Source organism: Cyphellophora attinorum (assembly GCF_001299255.1).
Source record: "Cyphellophora attinorum strain CBS 131958 chromosome Unknown Contig1, whole genome shotgun sequence".
In the NCBI taxonomy this organism is placed as follows: domain Eukaryota; kingdom Fungi; phylum Ascomycota; class Eurotiomycetes; order Chaetothyriales; family Cyphellophoraceae; genus Cyphellophora; species Cyphellophora attinorum.
The window spans coordinates 135,505-154,583 of NW_017253229.1; the positions used below are offsets into that span (position 1 = coordinate 135,505).

The 19,079-nt window shown below is 54.0% G+C and overlaps 9 protein-coding genes across 9 annotated transcripts; 2 read left to right on the forward strand and 7 right to left on the reverse strand.

Moving 5' to 3' along the window:
* Positions 1–58: 58 nt before the first annotated feature.
* Positions 59–2,023, reverse strand: AB675_288 (uncharacterized protein; the record flags this gene model as incomplete). The annotated part of the gene is made up of 1 exon (XM_018142896.1): positions 59–2,023. The coding sequence occupies one exon, from the start codon at positions 2,021–2,023 to the stop codon at positions 59–61; it is 1,965 nt and encodes a 654-aa protein (XP_018005731.1).
* Positions 2,024–3,325: 1,302 nt separating this feature from the next.
* Positions 3,326–4,027, reverse strand: AB675_289 (Protein SVP26; the record flags this gene model as incomplete). Its single annotated transcript, XM_018142907.1, has 1 exon — positions 3,326–4,027. One exon carries the CDS (start codon positions 4,025–4,027, stop codon positions 3,326–3,328), a length of 702 nt encoding a protein of 233 aa, XP_018005631.1.
* An 883-nt stretch (positions 4,028–4,910) lies between these two features.
* Positions 4,911–5,757, forward strand: AB675_290 (Glutathione S-transferase U5; the record flags this gene model as incomplete). Its single annotated transcript, XM_018142919.1, has 2 exons — positions 4,911–5,249; positions 5,296–5,757. The coding sequence occupies 2 exons, from the start codon at positions 4,911–4,913 to the stop codon at positions 5,755–5,757; spliced, it is 801 nt and encodes a 266-aa protein (XP_018005892.1).
* A 709-nt stretch (positions 5,758–6,466) lies between these two features.
* AB675_291 (uncharacterized protein) lies at positions 6,467–7,126 on the reverse strand (the record flags this gene model as incomplete). Its single annotated transcript, XM_018142930.1, has 2 exons — positions 6,467–6,819; positions 6,886–7,126. The coding sequence occupies 2 exons, from the start codon at positions 7,124–7,126 to the stop codon at positions 6,467–6,469; spliced, it is 594 nt and encodes a 197-aa protein (XP_018005650.1).
* A 2,317-nt stretch (positions 7,127–9,443) lies between these two features.
* Positions 9,444–10,517, reverse strand: AB675_292 (uncharacterized protein; the record flags this gene model as incomplete). The annotated part of the gene is made up of 1 exon (XM_018142939.1): positions 9,444–10,517. The coding sequence occupies one exon, from the start codon at positions 10,515–10,517 to the stop codon at positions 9,444–9,446; it is 1,074 nt and encodes a 357-aa protein (XP_018005856.1).
* Positions 10,518–11,454: 937 nt separating this feature from the next.
* Positions 11,455–13,249, reverse strand: AB675_293 (High-affinity glucose transporter; the record flags this gene model as incomplete). The annotated part of the gene is made up of 4 exons (XM_018142950.1): positions 11,455–11,895; positions 11,946–12,015; positions 12,065–12,338; positions 12,388–13,249. 4 exons carry the CDS (start codon positions 13,247–13,249, stop codon positions 11,455–11,457), a joined length of 1,647 nt encoding a protein of 548 aa, XP_018005566.1.
* Positions 13,250–14,521: 1,272 nt separating this feature from the next.
* AB675_294 (putative transporter) lies at positions 14,522–15,811 on the reverse strand (the record flags this gene model as incomplete). Its single annotated transcript, XM_018142961.1, has 1 exon — positions 14,522–15,811. The coding sequence occupies one exon, from the start codon at positions 15,809–15,811 to the stop codon at positions 14,522–14,524; it is 1,290 nt and encodes a 429-aa protein (XP_018006034.1).
* Positions 15,812–16,727: 916 nt separating this feature from the next.
* AB675_295 (putative deaminase) lies at positions 16,728–17,813 on the forward strand (the record flags this gene model as incomplete). Its single annotated transcript, XM_018142972.1, has 1 exon — positions 16,728–17,813. The coding sequence occupies one exon, from the start codon at positions 16,728–16,730 to the stop codon at positions 17,811–17,813; it is 1,086 nt and encodes a 361-aa protein (XP_018005751.1).
* Positions 17,814–17,969: 156 nt separating this feature from the next.
* AB675_296 (putative cutinase 3) lies at positions 17,970–18,844 on the reverse strand (the record flags this gene model as incomplete). Its single annotated transcript, XM_018142982.1, has 3 exons — positions 17,970–18,119; positions 18,173–18,502; positions 18,629–18,844. The coding sequence occupies 3 exons, from the start codon at positions 18,842–18,844 to the stop codon at positions 17,970–17,972; spliced, it is 696 nt and encodes a 231-aa protein (XP_018005490.1).
* Positions 18,845–19,079: the final 235 nt, after the last annotated feature.

Consider the following 19,079-nt stretch of genomic DNA (forward strand, 5'->3'; position numbering starts at 1 on the left):
ACGCACGCGGTACACGAAAGAAGTGAAACGGCCTCGAGGCACCAAACCATTGCCTCATCTACCTCACCGGCCCAAGGCTAGCATTTATCTCCTTCGCCATCTTCTCAACACTCCTCTTATCGGCGCCAGCTTCCGCCCCACCTAGCTTCCGTAGCTCTTCCGGTCCTAATTCCCTCCCATCAACTCTCACCCGCGCCACCAGAAACGCCAAAGGCGAGCTCTTCCATAGCTCCTCGCCCCTGAACTTCACCGTCACGGCCAAGAAGAACACCACACATAGCACGAACAACACCGCCGTCGGCACCAACCACGCCCAGCGCGCATGTAGGTAAACTTCCTCCCGCCACTGCGTTCCAAGGATCGTAGCGCCACCGCAAACAGCGTCGCTGCCGCGAGCGTGATTCGTGAGGGCGGCGGCGAGGGACTGAAACGCGCGGTCGACGTACTCGAAGGAGCCGACTTTGGGGTCCGAGAGGGAGGCGCCGTCGGACAGGCCGCTGAGGGCTTGCAGGACGTCGGCACCTGTGCCTTCGAAGCCGGGTCGATTGCTGGCTGTGCGGTAGCCATAGCCAGTGAGGATTGGGTCGAGAGTGTTGCTGATTGAGAGACCTTGGGCGGAATAGACGGAGTACGTGCAAAGGTCTGGATGGTCTGCTGAGTTTATCTCCGTGCCATTGGCGTAGCAGGGGTCGGCGGTGAGGCTGAGATAGTTTTGGAAGTCCCATTGCCCTGTGCCGTTGAGAGTGGCGCCAGCAGATGTCGTAGAGACGATGGATTCGGAGAGTTTGCCACTTGACATCGTGGATTCGTAGGTGTAGACGGCGAAGTGGATCTCGCACTCTACGGCTACAGGCGGAGGGACTTCTGGTTCCTGAGGCCTTTGGCCAGGGCCGGTGATGCCATGCCAGACGTATAGAGGAGGGTCCTCTCGAGGGCGTTCGGCGAAATCGGAAGCCCTGAGCGTGTAGTTGACGGTGCTATTGATCGTTCCATAGGGGATGAGAAACAGGCCGGATCTAGGCCATTCGGCATGGCACAGAGGAACTTGATCTGCACACTCACGCGGTGTCATAGTTGTGTTGTACGTAGTGTCATTTGTTTCGGTGAATCCACGCTTGGTCAAGACTAGTTCAGACGACCGATCCTCGCATCTTGCCACGACACCAAGAGACTGATATCTTGGAAAAGTACAGTTCCCACTTGGGCAACCAGGATCGATTGGTGATTGCGCGGACGTTTGCATCAGACCATCATACATCGCGCCCATCACTGGTAGATTGACCTTGTTCATGCCAGCCCCACCGCCAAAACTCATCATGCTGAACATGGACGTGTTGCAGATCGGCATCGTTGCATTTTCGCTGGTGGCCTCGACTAGGCGGACGCGTACTTCGATGGTCTGCTGCACGGTGGGTCCGAGTATGACCGAGATGGTAAGCATGAAGGCGCCGAAGTACGCCAGATACCACGATCGTATGCTGCACAGAAGTCTTGCAGCGCCCCAAGCGCTTCGGCTTGCTTCATCGAAAGTAATCAAGTCCACTAGGCGTCTTTCCTGTCTGAACCACGACCACTTTAGCTGGGACAAGCATTCGGTGACTGTGATTGCAAGAGCTCCCTTCAAGATGGTCACTAGTACAGAGAGTATGGCGTTGACGGTGATCTCGGAAGGCCAGTCTGGTAATGGTTTGTCGTCGGTGGCCCGGAGGAGCGCTACCATGCCAGCAAAAGAGGCGGCCGCGACGAGAATGCTGGATGTTTCGTAGAACCAGCCAAACACACGTCGCGACGACGGTCTGCTTCGTGCACGATCCTCGATCACAGGCCTGGGTCCATATTGCCCTTGTTGTGGTTCTCCGAGCTCATTTTGATATGTCAGAAGTGCTCCTGACTTCTCATGACGTGAGTCTGGGTTCACCGATCTTCCAGCTCTGGTCGGGCGGGAGGAAGAGTCCTCCCATATCGGGCTTGGATGTTGTGCCGTGTTGTCGACTAAATCGTATACATGGCGTGTTGGTGCCATGCTTGCGGCTGACGGTTGACTCTGGTTTGCGATAGAGCTGGCGACAGCTGTCTCGACGACGACCTATAGAGCAGGACAGCCATGGCCTTATCGTCGAGCGGGCCATCGAATTGTTAAGTAGTCCAGACCTGTGTTCAACGCTAGCTCTAGCGAAACAGAGAGACCCCTGGTGCAACCAGCCTACCACCAACGAGATCTTCAGTCGCCAAGATCATGATGCTTGTCCTCGATTTCAGCTGTGGATTGGGTGGCCTATTTCTGGTGCTTCGTCGGCCGTTGCAAAATCCACCCTTCGTGCATTCTGGTGGTCTGCATAGACAGCATACTGCCGCATGAATCGTGTATGCGGAAAGCGAGTAGAAGAGCATGAAACGGTGACATCCATGGCTCTTGCTCTACGGTCGTTCTGATGCATTCCAAATTACCTGCGACCTTTCCGGAAGTAGTGAGGCTTGAGATCGCACCTTTCGAGCTGAATCACGTCGTGCATAAATGTCACCGTTCTCGAATAGCTAGCCTTATGCTTCCCGTCGACGTGCATCTTCACCCGTGATGTGGTCTTCGCAATGTTGAAGCAATTCTAAGTCAGGGCTCGGAATCACCCATCTTTCATAGGAGAGATGGAATCGTTGGATATCTCTGGCGAGCCAATGATGAAAGACCTTCTTGGCCCCGGGTTAAATAAAGTGTTCGAGGCTCCCCGTTTCAGTTCAGCACTCCTGCATGCATAATTTGTTTCCACATAGGAGCTACTATACGGCAGTCTGGTCAGCAGCATGAATGATCCTCACTCCGCCGTACTCGAACGATAATCGTGTGCACTACACCAGACATTGTCTTTCGTCAGCCTTCGAAAAGCCTGACAGAAGTGACGGCGTTCCCGATCGGGCAATGGAGTTACCACGTTACAGACCCTCTGCATGCAGCACGAATATCTGCTCGGGACGAGCATATGCATGTTATGATGCCACCCCGCTGTTACGAAGTGTGACAAGATGCACCACAGCCTCGCAGCTGTACACCCAGCGGATGTCGACGGAAAGCAGTAGAGCAACCGCATGGGGTTCCAGCGCTGAAACACTGAATTTTGCTGCCACCAGGCAGAAAGTCAGGCCGAGGTCGAGATGCCATGCATGCAAGTAGCTGAATCGTGACTGAAGTCCTTGCGAGGGATTGCTACACCGACCATAGCATTGCTATGACATTCGTCCATGCTTTGATAGCACGGCGAGGCAACATTCCTCCTCGCGGTCGACTTGTTCATGGCTTGTCTGCCTGGTCGTAAACGATCGTGAGTCGTTCTCAGAACGTCCTGACATTCTCATGCCGCCACAGACCCAGCACAGCTCCGTTCTCGCTAATCCATTCCCGCGTGCTGTTGACCGCAGCCTTTGCCATGCCCGTGTTTCGCCTCCTGTGGCCCTTCTTGAACGCCGGTCCACCTCCTACGCCTTCCCTTTCGCCCGTTGCATATTCACTGCCCATGCTAGGCAGCACATTCTCCCCTGCGCTCAGGCTGACAAACAGCGCGAAAGGCACGAGCCAGACACACAGTCCGAAATAGCTCGCGATCTCTGTGAAAGACGGTTGTGGTGTATATGTGTACCGATCTCGCAGTATACGGTCGTTCGAACGGCTGTAGGTGGGCGCATCGCTAAAATGCCGAAACCAGAGCCAGTGATTCGCTATGACCAGACCACAACTCATCAAGAACCATGGATCCGTCAACTTGACTATTGGGAAGTGTCGCAAATTGGTCATGTATACACCATGGCTGGCAATACCGAGGAGGGTGAGGTAGAAGGGAAACCCATCAACGAGCCATAGCAAGGCTTGGACTAGTATGACGGCATAAATCAGTCGACGGAGGACTTTGGCGCTGAGGACGGAATGCTCTTCGACGAGTTCAGACAGGTAATACAGGCCGGAGGCAATCGAGAGTGTGAGAAAGATGAAAGCGCTGAGCTGGCCCAGAAGGGCAAGGACTGGGAGGACGTAAGGCATTGTCGTCTCTAGCCGTCGTTTATTGATGCACGGTGATCCTCCGCTGATGCTCTCCTACTGTGGTTCGTGCGCGAGGGTCGAGCGAGGAGATGCGTCTTCGAAGGAATGCGATTGTGTGCACAGTGGAGGGGTTATCGGAAGTCATGTAGTCCAGGTCTGTTGTACATCGTGACGAGACACTGGTATGGTCTCGTCGTTCCGTGAAGGTGTGTCGTGCAAACAGGAGAGGTGGCCACAAGTCAATGCGCCTGATGTGACGGGACTCTGGGGGAGTCAAGGGAGCGCAAGGTGACAGGTCATTCCAGGCCTGGAGCTGCCATCAGATAGTCGGGTGAGCAGCTAAGCCAACGGGGCAGAAAGTACGGTGGTTGGTTTCTACAAGAGGCGGCATCTTCGATATCTGTCTCCTGTCAACTTGAATCTTGGATGTTATGGATCAATTTGGCAGTCGTCGCAGGTGCCGATATGTTACTGGGCTTTTTCAGGTAGCTTGCCATATAGCACGACCTTGATTGTCTTATTGGGATCTGACTCGGATCTTCATGCTTGCTCCAGGCACCCCCTGGTGGCCAGATCGACGGCCGTGCTGATGCTGAACGCTCAGCTAGGGACCTGAACAACGACAGTGACCCCGGATATGGCTCATGTTATTCAAGCAAGGCAGGAACACTTCGTAACCCACCTTGGTCGCAGAGCTTGGAAAGAACGACTCGAACGCACGACCGCGGTAATTGCAAATCATCCTTGGAGATTCGGTCTTGCGGAGAAGTCAATAAGGTAAGCACGGGTATAAAATGTATAAATTAGTTCAGGCAAGTAGGCACATAAATCGTGATGGCGATCACGGCTTCACTTTTCCTTACCTTGGAGTCACATCTACACCATGGCCTCCCAGACCAAGCCACATCTCCTCGCGCACCCCGTGTCGTCCTACGTCCAGAAAGTGAAGATCGCCTTGCGTGAGAAGGGCATCGAGTTCACAACTGAAGTACCATCAGACATATCAAGCACTAATGATGGACCCCTGCATGAATCAAATCTGCGAGTCGAGGTTCCAGTGCTACTTCACGGAGATACCACGATTTTTGACTCGACGATCATCTTGGAGTATCTCGAGGATGTCTGGCCGGAACCTGCCCTTCTGCCCAAGGGGCCGGCCGAGCGTGCCAAAGCTCGAATGATTGAGGACGTGTGTGACACCAGCTACGAAGCGGTCAATTGGGTAAGAATTGCCCACTGCGTCCGAGCGTCTGATATTGACGATATAGGGACTGGGTGAAATCCGCACCTTCGGCCGTGCAGACGACAGTCCAGATCTGAAGGCTCAGCTCGAGGCCAAAGCTGAGCAGCAGACATCGGCAATCCAAGCCTGGCTAGAACAGCAGTTAGTCGGCCCCTGGTTCAACGGCGAGCACTTCGGCTGGGCCGACATCTGCGCTGCGCCAATGGTGAATCGAAGCTTTACATACGGCCTCGCACCGAAGGAGGGCTCAAAGCTCAAAGGATGGCACGAGCGACTCAGTGCTCGGCAGGCCGTGAAGTCGACATTCGACGAGTACGAGAACGGACTGAAAGCGTTTCGGGATCCTCGAGCCAAGGAAGCTTACCTCAGTGGAATGAGGAAGCGTGAGTACAGGGATCATAGACTGGAGTGGATGGTCAAGAGTGGTGCGGTCTCGATCGTGGAGAAGGGCATCAAGAACAACAACATTAGGTTCACGTGGCCATAATGCCGGAAGGTTGTGGCGTGTTGGTTATTGTATCCAAGTTCAAGCGCACTGGGTCTTGTCATCTGACGCGAGATTTGAGATCTTCGAAGATACTCGCCCTACCTGATAGCAACGGATGCCATCAAGGTATGGCAATGTGCCCGTTCCCACGGTGGGTATGAAGAATCTAAACACGGTATCGAGGATGAAGCAGATACTTATACCTTGCTGTGAAAGTCAAGGTCCGTGGCAAACCGACACGTCACTTTGATGATTCGGCGCGGAAGTATTCACTGTTGGTGCACGATTCAACTTAGCTACCGCCTAGCGGTGATCCACTTCAACAGACATAGATAGCTTCTCTCGCTTGAATCTTACAGGGTGCTCTGGTACTTCGGCTTGACGACGGCACGTCACTGAGACTCCAAAGTGATGTGCTGAGAGGGAATAAGGTGCTCATACACGAGGTGCAAGAGTTTTCTGTCCTTCGAAGTAGTCAAGTCCGTGGTGATTCTTTTTGGAGGAACAGTCGAGACAGCTAGATAACCTGTCGACTACACCATGATTTCACGATGTCTGTGAGCTTACGCAGAATGGTAATCTCCGTATCAACTATCATTGCTTGAGTACTGTGCTAGGAACATTTGGTTCTGGGCGGAGGTAATCCGGCCGACTCTCAGTCGTTGGCCTCCGCACCCCATTTCGGCCAAGTCGCCCGAGTTGGGACCTCTTACAAAGCAGCAACAGCCAACCCCAGTGCACCCAGAACCTTCATACCACCCGCGACCATCGCAGTCGGAGCCGCGTAGCCGCCAGAGGTAGCAGAAGCCACAGACGCACTCGCAGAGCTCGCAGCCGAACTCGCGGAGCTCGCGACACTCTCAACGGCAGACGAGGCGGAGCTCTCCGCGGCACTAGCGGAGGAAGCCACGGACGAAGCCGCGGAGGAAGCTGCAGCACTCGCACTAGAAGCCGCACTGCTGACAGTCGAGGCCGCGCCCCCTGCTAATGAGGTGGCGTTGTTTGCAGCATCGACGGCGATGCCGCCGTTCGGGCAGGCTTGGATCGCGTATTGTGCCGCCGCTGTGAATGGACAAGTCAGAGCGTGTTTCGCGGGGAGAAGTACAGATGAGCGAGTGGACAGCTTACCTTGCTGCTCTTCTGGTGTGCAGGTGGCGACGCATTTGTTTGTCGAGTCGTAGTATGCCTGATTCTTGCAGAGACACTCCGCGACTGCTGGATCGGTTACTGGACAGTCAGTCTGCGCGGTGATCCCGTTGAGAATGCAAGTCTGCACGCATTGTGGCAGAGTCGCGAGCTGATCCAGCGGGCTTTGGGCGCCGACAAGGGCGACGCTGGCGAAGGCGAGTAGCGAGATTGTGAACTTCATGTTTGCTGGGAGCTTGTTAGAGCAGTGACTTTTGCTGCGCGATCCGCCGACTTGTAGGTATTAAATTTCGCTTTGGGTTAAGACGTCGAGGAAATTTTGGATTAAACGCGAAGGTACGAAGCTACCTACCTGCCGAGGGACTTCAGCTTGTATAAAAAGCAGCCACAAATGACATCTCAGGGGTCGACCACGTAGGTACGAAGAACTAGTGGTTGAGCCAGTTGTTTGAGCATGGCTGCTGCACCAGGACAGCACCCTTCCGCTTTAGGGTCATCGTAGATGGAGCTATTGGCGTTGGAAGAGCCATGCCGGACTAGTGCCCGGAAAGGCATGTCACGACCAAGAAACATGTCTAGATGCTGGCCGACCAACGATCTTCTCGATGTTCTCGGAAGGGATTCGCGACTGCCAGACCTCATTTGCAAAGACGCGTCTCGGTTGTGCCCCAGCTGCTGCAGACGAGGGCGGGGAAATAGGGGCCCGGTCGAATTGGGAGAGGTTGCCAAGTAAAACGCATCCATTATTGGCGGATTGATTGATCGGTTGGAAGCTCAGCGTAGTTTCTGGCTGCTCCCGACGAGCTGAAAAGATACACATGGCTCGCGAAAGCGAGCTGAATTTCTGGTATAAGCCAGTCACGGTCACAGGCAAATTACTGAGTCGCATTCGACAAAATGCATGCCGCGTCGAGGGCTTTCGAAGATAGAACAATGACTTACCGGCGCGCCAGATATTGTGAAGCGTTAGGGCCATGTTGTCCGTGCTCCGAAACGTGGCTGGTGCCCACATGGCAGCGGGTGGGTTGACGGAACCGTAGAAGCGCGGAGGTCAAGCAACTTTTTCAATTGACCTGGATCCGAGCTATCGATTCCAGCGACGAGGAAACGCCGAGGCATGAGGTGAAGGCGCCCGAGTCTGGACCGCAGAGGGTGTCGACTCGTCGATGCATATGCACTAGCATTCAGCGACACCTGCAAGTACGAAGCGAGAAATGGCTTACAGAGCCTGACGCGGTAGCAAAATGGCAATTACCAGCCTAAGTTGATGTAGAAGCACGAGGAGGATGGCTTCCGAGAATCGTGAGATTTGGCTGAGGCGATGGAACAGCCGGATGTGACAGCCGTGATTGCCTGCCGCCTCCCGCGTAGCTCCAATATCAAAACTTATTCTTGACCTCTCTGTACCATCGTCCCTTCCTCGTTGTGCGCAAGATTGCGCGAGACCATGTAATTCCTGCTATATCACTAGATGCCCGATGGGCTGGTCGTGCTCACTGTCGTGAATGAATCACAGCGAATAACCAAGATTTGCTAGGAACGGAATGCCACCCTGCCCTGGCCCTACCACTCCGAAGGAGACATCCAGGCCATCACACCTCCGTCCCTTGCACGGGCAGCATATGTTATGCTCGCGTTGCTGGTCACGTCGCCGATCGCAATGTCCCTCATGCAAACGCTCATGTGTTGTAGTGACGCTTTCAGCATAGACATTGACGAACAGTTACCTCATGCACAGTTTAAAGTCGGTAGGGTAAGGAATGAGGTTTAGCAAAGGTGAGCTAGATATTCGGAAGTTCGAATTAATTGTCTCGACCTCGGACTCGAATCAGACTACTGTCAATCGTCAAAAACGCAAAAACTCAACTCGAGCCCGAATTCTACGGTGGGCTCGAAGCTGAGAAAATCCCATCAGTGCATGGACCAGACCCAAGCTAAGTCTGGTGATGATATTGCCGCACTGGAAGGATTTTTTTGACTTGTGGCAACAGTACTCTTCCTCTCACTCCTCTCACCTGCAGGCTGAGACCAGCTGCACGTTATCCATAAAGGTCCTGAGGCGGGAGGATGGGGAAGTAGTACCTCCGACACGAAACCCGTACATATGATGCCTGAAGGTTGAGGCCAGCTGCACGTTGCCCTGTACATCATATGTGTGGATTTGGGTCAGATTGTTGGGGGAAATATTCATTATTCGAATATATAACGAATAGGTGATGTGCAAGTGAAGTGCCAAGACTCTGGACTTGCTGCCGCGGGTGATGGGCGACGTGGCGAGGGACTGGAGGACTTGTTTGCCACTGCAAGCGCCCATTTGATCATGGTGCTACTTATCAGGACGCTATTGTACCCCAGATTCGATACAGAGGAGGCGGTCTCATTCACGATTCTACTGCTCAGGCGTGCGCTACAAGACGTCTGTCCCAGATATAGGCTTTGAGATTCTCGCGGAGGACATGAAGGTTCTTATAAACGGCACTCAGTCGATTATCCACGGCGTGACCTCACTCTAGAACAACAACTGTACACACTCACTGCTATCATAACTTCCCCTCCTTCTTCTTACTTCTCGCAATATTCCTCGACGAATCAAGCGCCAAGCTCGCATGCAAGCTATTCGCAACCATCTCCCCGGCCTCATCCCACACACTCACGTCCAAGTCAAACCTCCCTTGCTTGATCACTTTACTCTGCACCCTCACAAAAAGCCAGTCTACTCCTTCCGGCGGCAGCAACTTCTTCACATTCAACGTCAACGTCAGCGTTGGGTACCAGTATCTCGCCCTGGAAGCCGGTTCTCCGCCGCCGTTGGTTTTGTTGATATCCTCAATGATCTTCCGCATCTCCGCCACGTCATTAACCTCAATCGCAGCACGTTCGGCGACAGGGTTGATGTAGTGCTCTATGATCTGTGGGAACATATCCACCAAGAAGCCGATGGAGTCGTTGGTCCACCTTCCCGTGCCGAGAGCAGACAGACGCTGCTCGTCGGTCGGCTTCGATGTCTTAGGCAGCGGTGCGAGGCGGATCCACTGGTCGTTAATTGATTTCGGCCACGACTTGGGGCGCTGCGAGGGTTTGACGAGGTATAGCGCGACGTTGAGTACCGCGCGGCGGAAGCTGGGGAATGGCTCGGGCCCGCGCCGACGGTAGTTCTGGTCTTCGCCGTGGGCCTCGAGGGTTGGGATAGAGGCGGGGAGGGGCGGTGGGTGCAGGGCGTAGGATGTTGGTAATGAGAGGCCCTCCTCCTTGGGGATGTTGCTCATCATGATGTACCCTTCCACTATTGATGTCTTGGGGTCATTGTTCTGTGTGAGTGTGAGGTGGAGGTTCGTAATGCGGCTTCCGAGCTTGACGTCGCGGACGATGAAGGTCGCGGGGCCGACAGAGGTGCGTCGGAGGAACTCGAGGTGCAGGTTGATTGGGTGTGGTTGATTCAGCTTTGTGTGGGTGGTGCTCATGTGTGTGCGGGCGCAGATCAGGAAGTTGGAGGTGGTGTAGCCGCCGTTGGGCACAGTGCCTATGATCCATTCTTCTAGGAGGTTCACGTCGTATGTGTGGGAGGATGTGCGCGTTATGGGACACAGATCCGCGAACGTCGTGGTTTGCGCCATGGTTGCTCGACAGTTGCCGGTGCTGATGGGGTGGGTGGTGCTGTGGTGTGTGGTGTTTCGTCTAGCGCATGGTTCTCTCCTTGCCGTGCTTGCGATGATGACGAACTCTGGACTCCTTGAGGCTTCCTACTCTCACTTCAAACAGGTGGAGCGCAACGTCAGCTGGAACATTTTCTCAACACGCTGATCGACATCATCCCAGAATGGGACCTCGGCTTGGGGCCAAAACGCGTGTTGGAGAACAGCGATTGTCCCTGTCATCCGGCGTACCCTGTCATCCATCCTACCTCTCGGGACCATGTTTAGCAGAACAGGTGAACAATCGATGCTTTCGCCGATCCTGTGCTTCGATGCGTGCGCTTCGTGAGTTTGGTCTATGTTGATGACCAAAGGTCTCGAACACTGCCAAGGCGATGAAGGTAGAGGTACGCGCCAACATACATATATTCGAGCCAGCGTCGAGCGAAGCGCTGGTCTGGGATCACTCTGAAAACCAGGCATGTCTACTTCGAGGTCAGCGTTGTGCGATGTTGTATTTCACATCTCAGACTCGCAGAAATATCGCCATCCATGCCAGTGATGATGTACGCCGTCGATGGCCTCCTACGGCTGATACCACTGGCACACACACGAACAGAAACACGTCGACCACGACTCTAGATCATGTCTACTAAATGGTAACTATGTTTCACTCGAGTTCCTAGAGCGCGTTGACGGGTGAGTCTCTATCTGCGGCTCGAGGAACGACCAGAGTAAAATCTCAAGGGAAAGGGTGCAAGCACCCTACTCTGGACGTTTCCTCGAGCCGCAGATAGAGACTCACCCGTCAATGCGCTGCTCAGAAATGTGCAGAGGGCATGGCAGGAAGGTGCAGGGAGAACTCCGCTGGCAAGTACTGGGAGGAATCCGAAGGCAGGTGCGTTTCGCAAGCCGGAGCTCAAGAACGTGGTGAGGCAAGTGCGATGCTGTCTGCTTCGTCGAGGCACCAACACTTATACCGCTTGCCGACATCCTCGACCTGTTCACCCTCTTTGCCAGCTCCTATCACACCCACTCCCAATCCTGCACCCTTCTTCTCATCCAGTTCCAGCTCGGCCTGTGCATACATAGCCTGCTCCTCTGCACTCTGTTGGAAGTAATGCACAGCGAGCTTATCACCAAAGATCTCCGCAATATCTTCCAGTGATCGCTGCTTTGTTTCGGGGAAGAAGAGATAGATCAGGATGAATTGTATCGTTGGTGGGAAGATGAAGATGAAATAAAACTTCCAGCCGATGTTGTTGAAAGCGATGGGGCCGGCGACCAGGACGACAAGTGTGCCGCAGAAGAGGCCAGCCATGCCTATTGCTGTGCCTTGGGAGCGGATGTGTGTTGGGAACTAGTATTATGAGTCAGCTGCGGCATGAGGACTCATAAGGAACCGCTTACAATCTCTGAGGCATATACGAATTGCGTAGCGTCCAGGCAAGAAGCCCAGAAGAAGATGAAAAGGAAGATGCTGCGTGTTGTCAGCTTTTGAGCTCTGTTGTTCGTTACAGGTGGCTCACAAGAAAATGGCTGCGTTCAATCCCGCTGTGTTCTCGGGTACTTTACCCACGAACGTCGCTTGCAACGCGATCTCGAAAATGTTGCTCATCGTGGTGCCCGCCAATCCGACCAGCAACAGGATCTTCCTCCCAATTCGGTCGACATACAACGCGGTAAAAATGTTCAGGGGAAGTGTGATGGACACCCAAACGGCGTTCAGTAGCAACGGCATGCTACCTGAGAAGCCAATGGCTTCGTACAGCACGACGCCATAGTTGGCAATAATCAGCACACCTACCTATGGGTCAGCGCGGTCTTGACTTAAATTCAGAAGAGCACATACCAGTGAATTGATTCCCAAACATCAGGCCGAAGGAGAAGAGCGCACGCTTGCGATTCGACGGCGTGCGGAACACTTCGAATGCTCCCGTCTCTGCTCGGATAGAACGATCGAGCTCAAGCTGCTTCCGCATCTGGTAGAATTCACGTTTTGCTTCATGACCCTCGGGGTCTTGCTTTGAGCTGTGTAGCTTCAGTAAGACGGTAAGAGCTTCATCAAAACGGTTCTGTTGAAGGAGCCAGCGTGGACTGAATGGAACGTTCTTGGAACCTGCAAGCAGCAAGAGCGGCGGGAACCCTTGAAAGGCGAGTGGGAACCGGAAGCCGAACGTTGAGCTAGTCGAGGAGAAGTAGCAGCCGTACCCGATCCAGCCAGACAGTGAGTAGCCCACAGCAAACATGACCCCATGCATGCAAGTCATGAATCCGCGAGAGGCTGGTGTTGAGACTTCGCTTTGATACATGGGTATCACTGTGACAAGAATTCCTGTCGATAGCCCGCTGATCAGACGACCGACGATGAACATGCCCGGATTGACAGATCCAGCTGTGATCGCGGCGCCAATGATTGCAATCAAGCAGCCAAGCTGGATGGAACGTTTCCGCCCAGCCCAGTCGGCGAACCAAGAGACGAACAGGCAGCCCAAAAAGCCGGCACCGGCGTTGGCGCCATTGAAGCCGGAGATCAGATTTGCTGTGCCGCCGTAGCCTGGTTGACCTGGCGGCACCAAGTCCAGAGTCTGATAGAACGACGGTTGACCCAAAGTGCTACCGGTGACGGCGAGTGAGTAACTGCATGTTGTGCTCCCCAGAGCCACGTATATGACAACGAGGAGGTTGAAGGTGTTGGGTATTCGTCGGAACATGGCCAGCTGTCTCTGGGCGTTAGAGCTTTAATACACAGAGCAGCGTATGCGGACTCGTGGGAGATGTGATGCGAATTAAATTGTGCTTTGAGCGTAGCATAGCTGGCTATATCAGACGACGCGCTTCTCCATGCGCTATAGCAGTGAACGACCTAGGAGGGGTCCGATGGGCATAGTCCGAGGTTAAGTCATTATGCTCAAGCGAGGTACCGAAGGCACGGAGCAAAGATCGACGTCGTGAATTCTTGACATTCGCCCGTTTGATCGGTAAGCACGTCTGGGCATGGTCCTGAAACTACTTAGCTTTGCACCAACCACCCGCACTATGGGTCTTGGAGGCTTGCGGTCAAGCAATGTAGCTTTCCAGAGGTTGCGTGAAAGTTGGACGCTGTTTGCAACAACGGCAACAGAGCCTGAGCCCGTGTGCATTATGTCAGTGTATCAGTAGATGGTCCGCAATACGCCAGCGTGCTACCGCGAATGTGCGACGGCCTTCGGTGTATCGAAGCGCTGGACATCGCATGGCTAGGCAGGCACCTACGAGGTGAATTCTGGAAACAGCTCGTAGGGTGGGTCTTCTCCAGATTTCAAGTGCGGAGAAACCCGGAGCAGGAGCGTTCCTTGCCCAGATGATTGATCACAAGCGAGATCTCTTCGGTACCGAAGGAAGGATGCGCCATGGTCGTAGATGAAGCAGGGTATTGGACACCATGATCGACCGCGCCAGTTGAGTGAAAGGGATCCATTCTGGTCGAGCGATCGACCGAAACACCTCGTGGATGGCGACGAATGAGTTTCTATACATCGTTCGCGATCTAGCGAGCCGGAAACGTCCATTGCTACCGGTGTGGTGCCCAGTGATGGATACGGCCGTCAGCTGGCACGGCCCTTTGCAGGCTCCATGTGCTTCGCTTCGCCTATTGCCCCGACCTGGATTGTGTACCCAGGGAGGCCTTCAACAGGCACTCTTAACAAGATGGCCGAGGCTGGTCCCCTAGCTCACAATGCACAACATCTCTCAGAGTCGATACCTGAATCCAAAGGTCTTCCAATCCGTCACGTCATCCAGCTCCTCCGACCTCAACTCGACCCCAACAAATAGTCTCCCCGCCAGATCACGATCATCTCCCTCATCAGCCATCTTGCCACCAGCAATGGCGCCTGCCGTCCCAGCACTACCTTTGACACCCTCAATTCGCTCCCGCTTGGTGTTCATATACTGCAGATAGAATCTGAGCAGCACTGCAAGCCCGACCACCAGCGAGTAGCAGATTAGGATGCTCTGAAAGCCATATTGTAATGCGGCGCATCAGATGCTTTGAAGAATTGTGGTCCAGCAATGTTGCCGGTGCAGTAGGCGATGAAGAGCAGAGCTGTCATCGTCATTTTCTTGGTGACGCCCTTGTAGTTCGCTCCAACCAGTGACATGAGCAGAGGGATGCCTCCGGGACCAGTAGAGAGCAGGAAGTAGCCAAAGAGCTGGACGCCCGACGATGTCCGTGGTCGCACGTAGATCAGAGAGCTGCCCACTACAGCCGGAAGCACAACGCAGACGATTAGAATGCAGTTCATCTGGCGATAGCGACCTGCAAGCCAACCAGTTCCAGCGATCGTAGCAGCAGAGATGACGGACGCTGGGACGACCAGTAGCGTTGACTCAAGAGATGTGAAGCCAAACGATTTGAGAACGATGTTGCCGAAGTTCTGCGTGCCGCCATTCGGGATCTGCGTAAGCAGAGACATGAAGAAGATGATCCAAGTCTTCGGATCTTGTAGGCACTCGAGCGCCTGGTCCATTCGCCACTTCGTCTTGTCCGTTCGGCCCGTTCCTGCGATGACGACTCGGGCAGCAGCATACTCGCGTTCCTGAGGCGTCAGGAACTTGGCGCTGTCGATCGAGTCGGGGAGCAGAAGCAACAAGGGAATGCCCCACAGGAAGGTTGCAACGCCGAGGATGATGTACATCCACTTCCATGGACTCAGACTATCTTCAATGTGGCCTGTACCGAACGCAATGAAGGAGGCAACAAGACCCCCGACCGAATTGCCCGCGAACCAGATGCCCGTTCTGGTGGGAATCTCGTCCCGAGTGTAGAAGGTCGACGTTATGAACAAGAAGGCTGGTGTGATCGTGGCCTCAGCCACACCCAGGAGAAATCTGACGGTGATCAAGCCTCCATAGTTGGAGCAAGCCGCGGTGACCGCAACGACAGCGCCCCAGAAAAAGGTGTTGGCCGCAAGATATTTCCCAACAGGCAAGCGGGCGATTAACAACGTGGTAGGGTACTCCCAGAACAGATACCCAAAGTAGAAGACGCTTGACACCCAACTGTACTGTTGTCCATGAAGGTGGTTATCCTCTCGCAATCCGAACACTGAGGCGCTAGACAGAATTGTCTTATCCATGAAATTGAGATTGTAGGTGATAAACATAAGAGGGATCAGCCGCCAGTCGATTTTGCGAAGGACTCGCTTTGCGAGGGCAGCGTCGCCATGCTGGTGTCCTTGCTCTGGCGATGCGGGCTGCTGTTCAGTCGTTGTCTGCTCCTTGTCGGCGCCCATAGTGGCAGTCAAATTTGGAGTAGTGCTGCCAGATCATTCACAACACCAGAGGGATGCCAAAGATATGTAGTAGTTCTGAGATATCGTCGCTCTCCACGTGGGCAGGCGTGAAAATGCGACATCGCAATCGCTACTACCATTCGTGAGCATTATTCGCCTACCTTATCAGTTCGAATGTGGAAACACCGAAAGTTCTTGCCGCATATTGCCCACGCATGGTGATCATCTTTTCCGGTAACGTGGTTGCTGATTGGAGACGATCTTGAGGAGATCACCGCGAATGAGCCGGTGCGCCGAAAAACGTGCGGCGAGTCTGCGAACACGACATTCTTATCAGCTCGGGGCGCCCTCAATGGTGACGCATCCCGTTGGCCGCATAGAACAGCCATGCAGTGCGTGGTCTAACAGAACATGAGCAAGTCGATCAACAAGACAACGAGGATGCACGTGAAGAGAAAGGAGAGCAAGACAAAACATCAGCATCAAGCTCAGAGAATCAGAGAAGAGTTACCAAACTTCCAGCCACGGAAAGCTTGAAAATCTTCCTGCATGTCCACTCTTGGCGAAGTGCTGCTGCCATCTCGGCACCCTTCGGACCATGTTCGTACACCTTAAGAGCGCTTCAGCACAATCAGGATTTGTGGGAAATGAGGGATGGCGCGCAGCTGACGGCAGAGAATTCCACAGCGCCCTGTGATGCTTTTAGGGCCACTCGGTTGTCGAAGTTCGGGCCGTGTTCTTCCTGGCAGCAAGACCTCCCCACCTGAACCCGGTCTGAGGAATGTTACTACAATCTACCCAACTAGGTAAGCATTCATACTAATTCTTGGACTGTAGAGCATGAACAGCTTTTGCTGTTTCATCTAGAGCAGACAAGAGCCGCAGATTTGTATGCGCTGCAGCAGCCCAAACAACCATGAACGGCCTTGAGATATCACCATTCATTCAGTCTCTGCCCAAAGTCGAACTACACGTTCACATCGAAGGCACTCTGACTCCTGCCCTCCGATGGAGACTCGCCAAGAAGAACAATGTTCCTCTGAAGTATGCTACGTACGATGAGTTGCTTGACTCCTACAAAGTGACCTACAACCATCGCAAGGAAGTCAATGGCGATGATGGCCGCCCTACGTTCCTTGAGGTCTACTTCGCAGGCTGCCAAGTGCTTTGCGACGAAGATGACTTCTACGAACTTGGCATGGCATACTTCGAGAAGTGCCGGGCTATGAACGTGCGCTATGCAGAGCCTTTCTTCGATACTCAAGCACACACTGAGCGAGGCATCCCTGCCGAGGTCGTGATGAACGGCTACCTCCGTGCTCAGAGGGACGGTGCTCGGATACACGGTGTCCACTCGACCTGGATCTTCTGCTTTCTGCGTGATCGACCTTTCGAAGACGGCATGAAAGCTTACGAAGCCGCCCTGCAGTACGCCACCGTCAACAATGGCAAGGGACTATTCCACGCCGTCGGTCTCGCATCAAATGAATTTGACAAGCCGCCTCTACTCTTCGAGGAGGCATTCCTACGCGCCCGGGACGACGGCCTGCACATCACTATGCATTGCGATGTCGACCAGAAGGACGCGGCCGATCATGTGCACGAAGCTATCTTCCAAGTTTGCACTGGTCGCGGCACGGAGCGAATAGATCATGGACTGAATGCCGTCGATCGACCAGAGCTCATTCAAGGTCTTCTGGACCGCAACATTCCCTTGACTCTATGCCCACATGCGTATCATCGACGACAGAAGACGGAGGTCCTATTCTCGAAAATCCAAAAGTTGCTCGAAGCAGGCGTGAAGGTTTCGATCAACAGTGACGATCCGACGCTCATGCACGACGTATGGATCGATGGAGCTCTGCAGAAGACTCAAACGTATTGCGCCTTGTCCAAATCAGATATGGTTCAGCTTTGCAGGAATGCCGTCGAGATGTCTTGGGCGCCAAAGGATATCAAGGCAGGTATACTCAATGAGCTCGATGCGATAGACAGTCCATAGCCTTCGGGACTTTGTCGGTAGTAATCGGCACCATGACCTGCTATGAAAGCTCATCAAATGATTCAAATTCGCTCAAGCAAGTCCACAACAGAATCGAAGCACGTTGATGACAGCGCCGCAACGGTGAGACTACCACGCACACGACAAGTGGTCCCCTTAGCCACGGATCTTCCCAACCAAGAAATCAGCCGCCTCGCCAGCATTCCGTGTGTACGACAGATGCGCCGCCGTAATGGTCAGGCTGCCACTGCAAACCAAATCCCCGGCCGCACAAAAGATCTTGACCTTGTCCTTCGGAAAGTTGGGCTACGCACACCAGTCAGTCAATTGATTTATTCGAAGAAAAGGCAACAACTCACAATCTGGCCCCTGTCCTGCAAATTCTGCGTATCCCCAAATGTCACCACACCCACAATCTTTGCCTTCACCGCATCGCTGAGATTCTCGATGGCACGATGGGTCAGCGCCGCGCCCTGGCTGTACCCTCCGGCCACGAGCTTGGAGTTAGGGCACTGCGAGGCGGCCTGCTCGAGGAGAGACTTCATGGTGGCGATGCCGTTGCGGTCGGCGCCGCCGGGCAGCAGGTTAGTGGAGATTGCGGCTGGGTAGTCGATGCCTTGGACCGCAACGGATGAGGCGCCGAGGGTGGATTTGAGGTTGCCGGCTAGGGGTGGGCCGATCACTGTGCCCTGTGTGCAAAGAGCGGGATGTCAGCTGACAATGCTTGCATGCACGACGCTGGTACTGGGGAACGCCGTGCCTGGCTTTAAGCGAGGATTTCGATCAAGGAGAAGAGGAGCGAACGCTCAACGTACCATGTTGCCAGCCTCAGTACTCCCCCTGGCAAAGAAGAAGATGACATCACGACAACCACCACTGGTGAATTCATTCGAGGTTGTGCCGCTGCTGAATTGGCGTGTCTCGAGGTCAGCGATGGCTTCGATGTCGATAGGATCCAAAGCGGGCTCGGTGACTGGAGCGGCTAGGGCTGCGGTTGCGAGGAAGAGTGGGATGGCGAGTGTGACCTTCATGTTGATGGAGGCCGTGGGTGGGAAGTTGAGTGAACAGAATGTGTGTGTGCGTTTTGAACTGTAAGCGAGTGTATGGAGTGAAAAGCAAGCAAGTGTAAGCGGGTCTGATCAATGTGAGATCAGCTGTCTCTTCACGGTATGGGAAGACGAAGGGGAAGCTGATCTTTATACATGTCTTTTGGTACGCAACGAGCCCACGCAAGAATTCAAGCAAGATCATTCTGGCAGAGCAGTG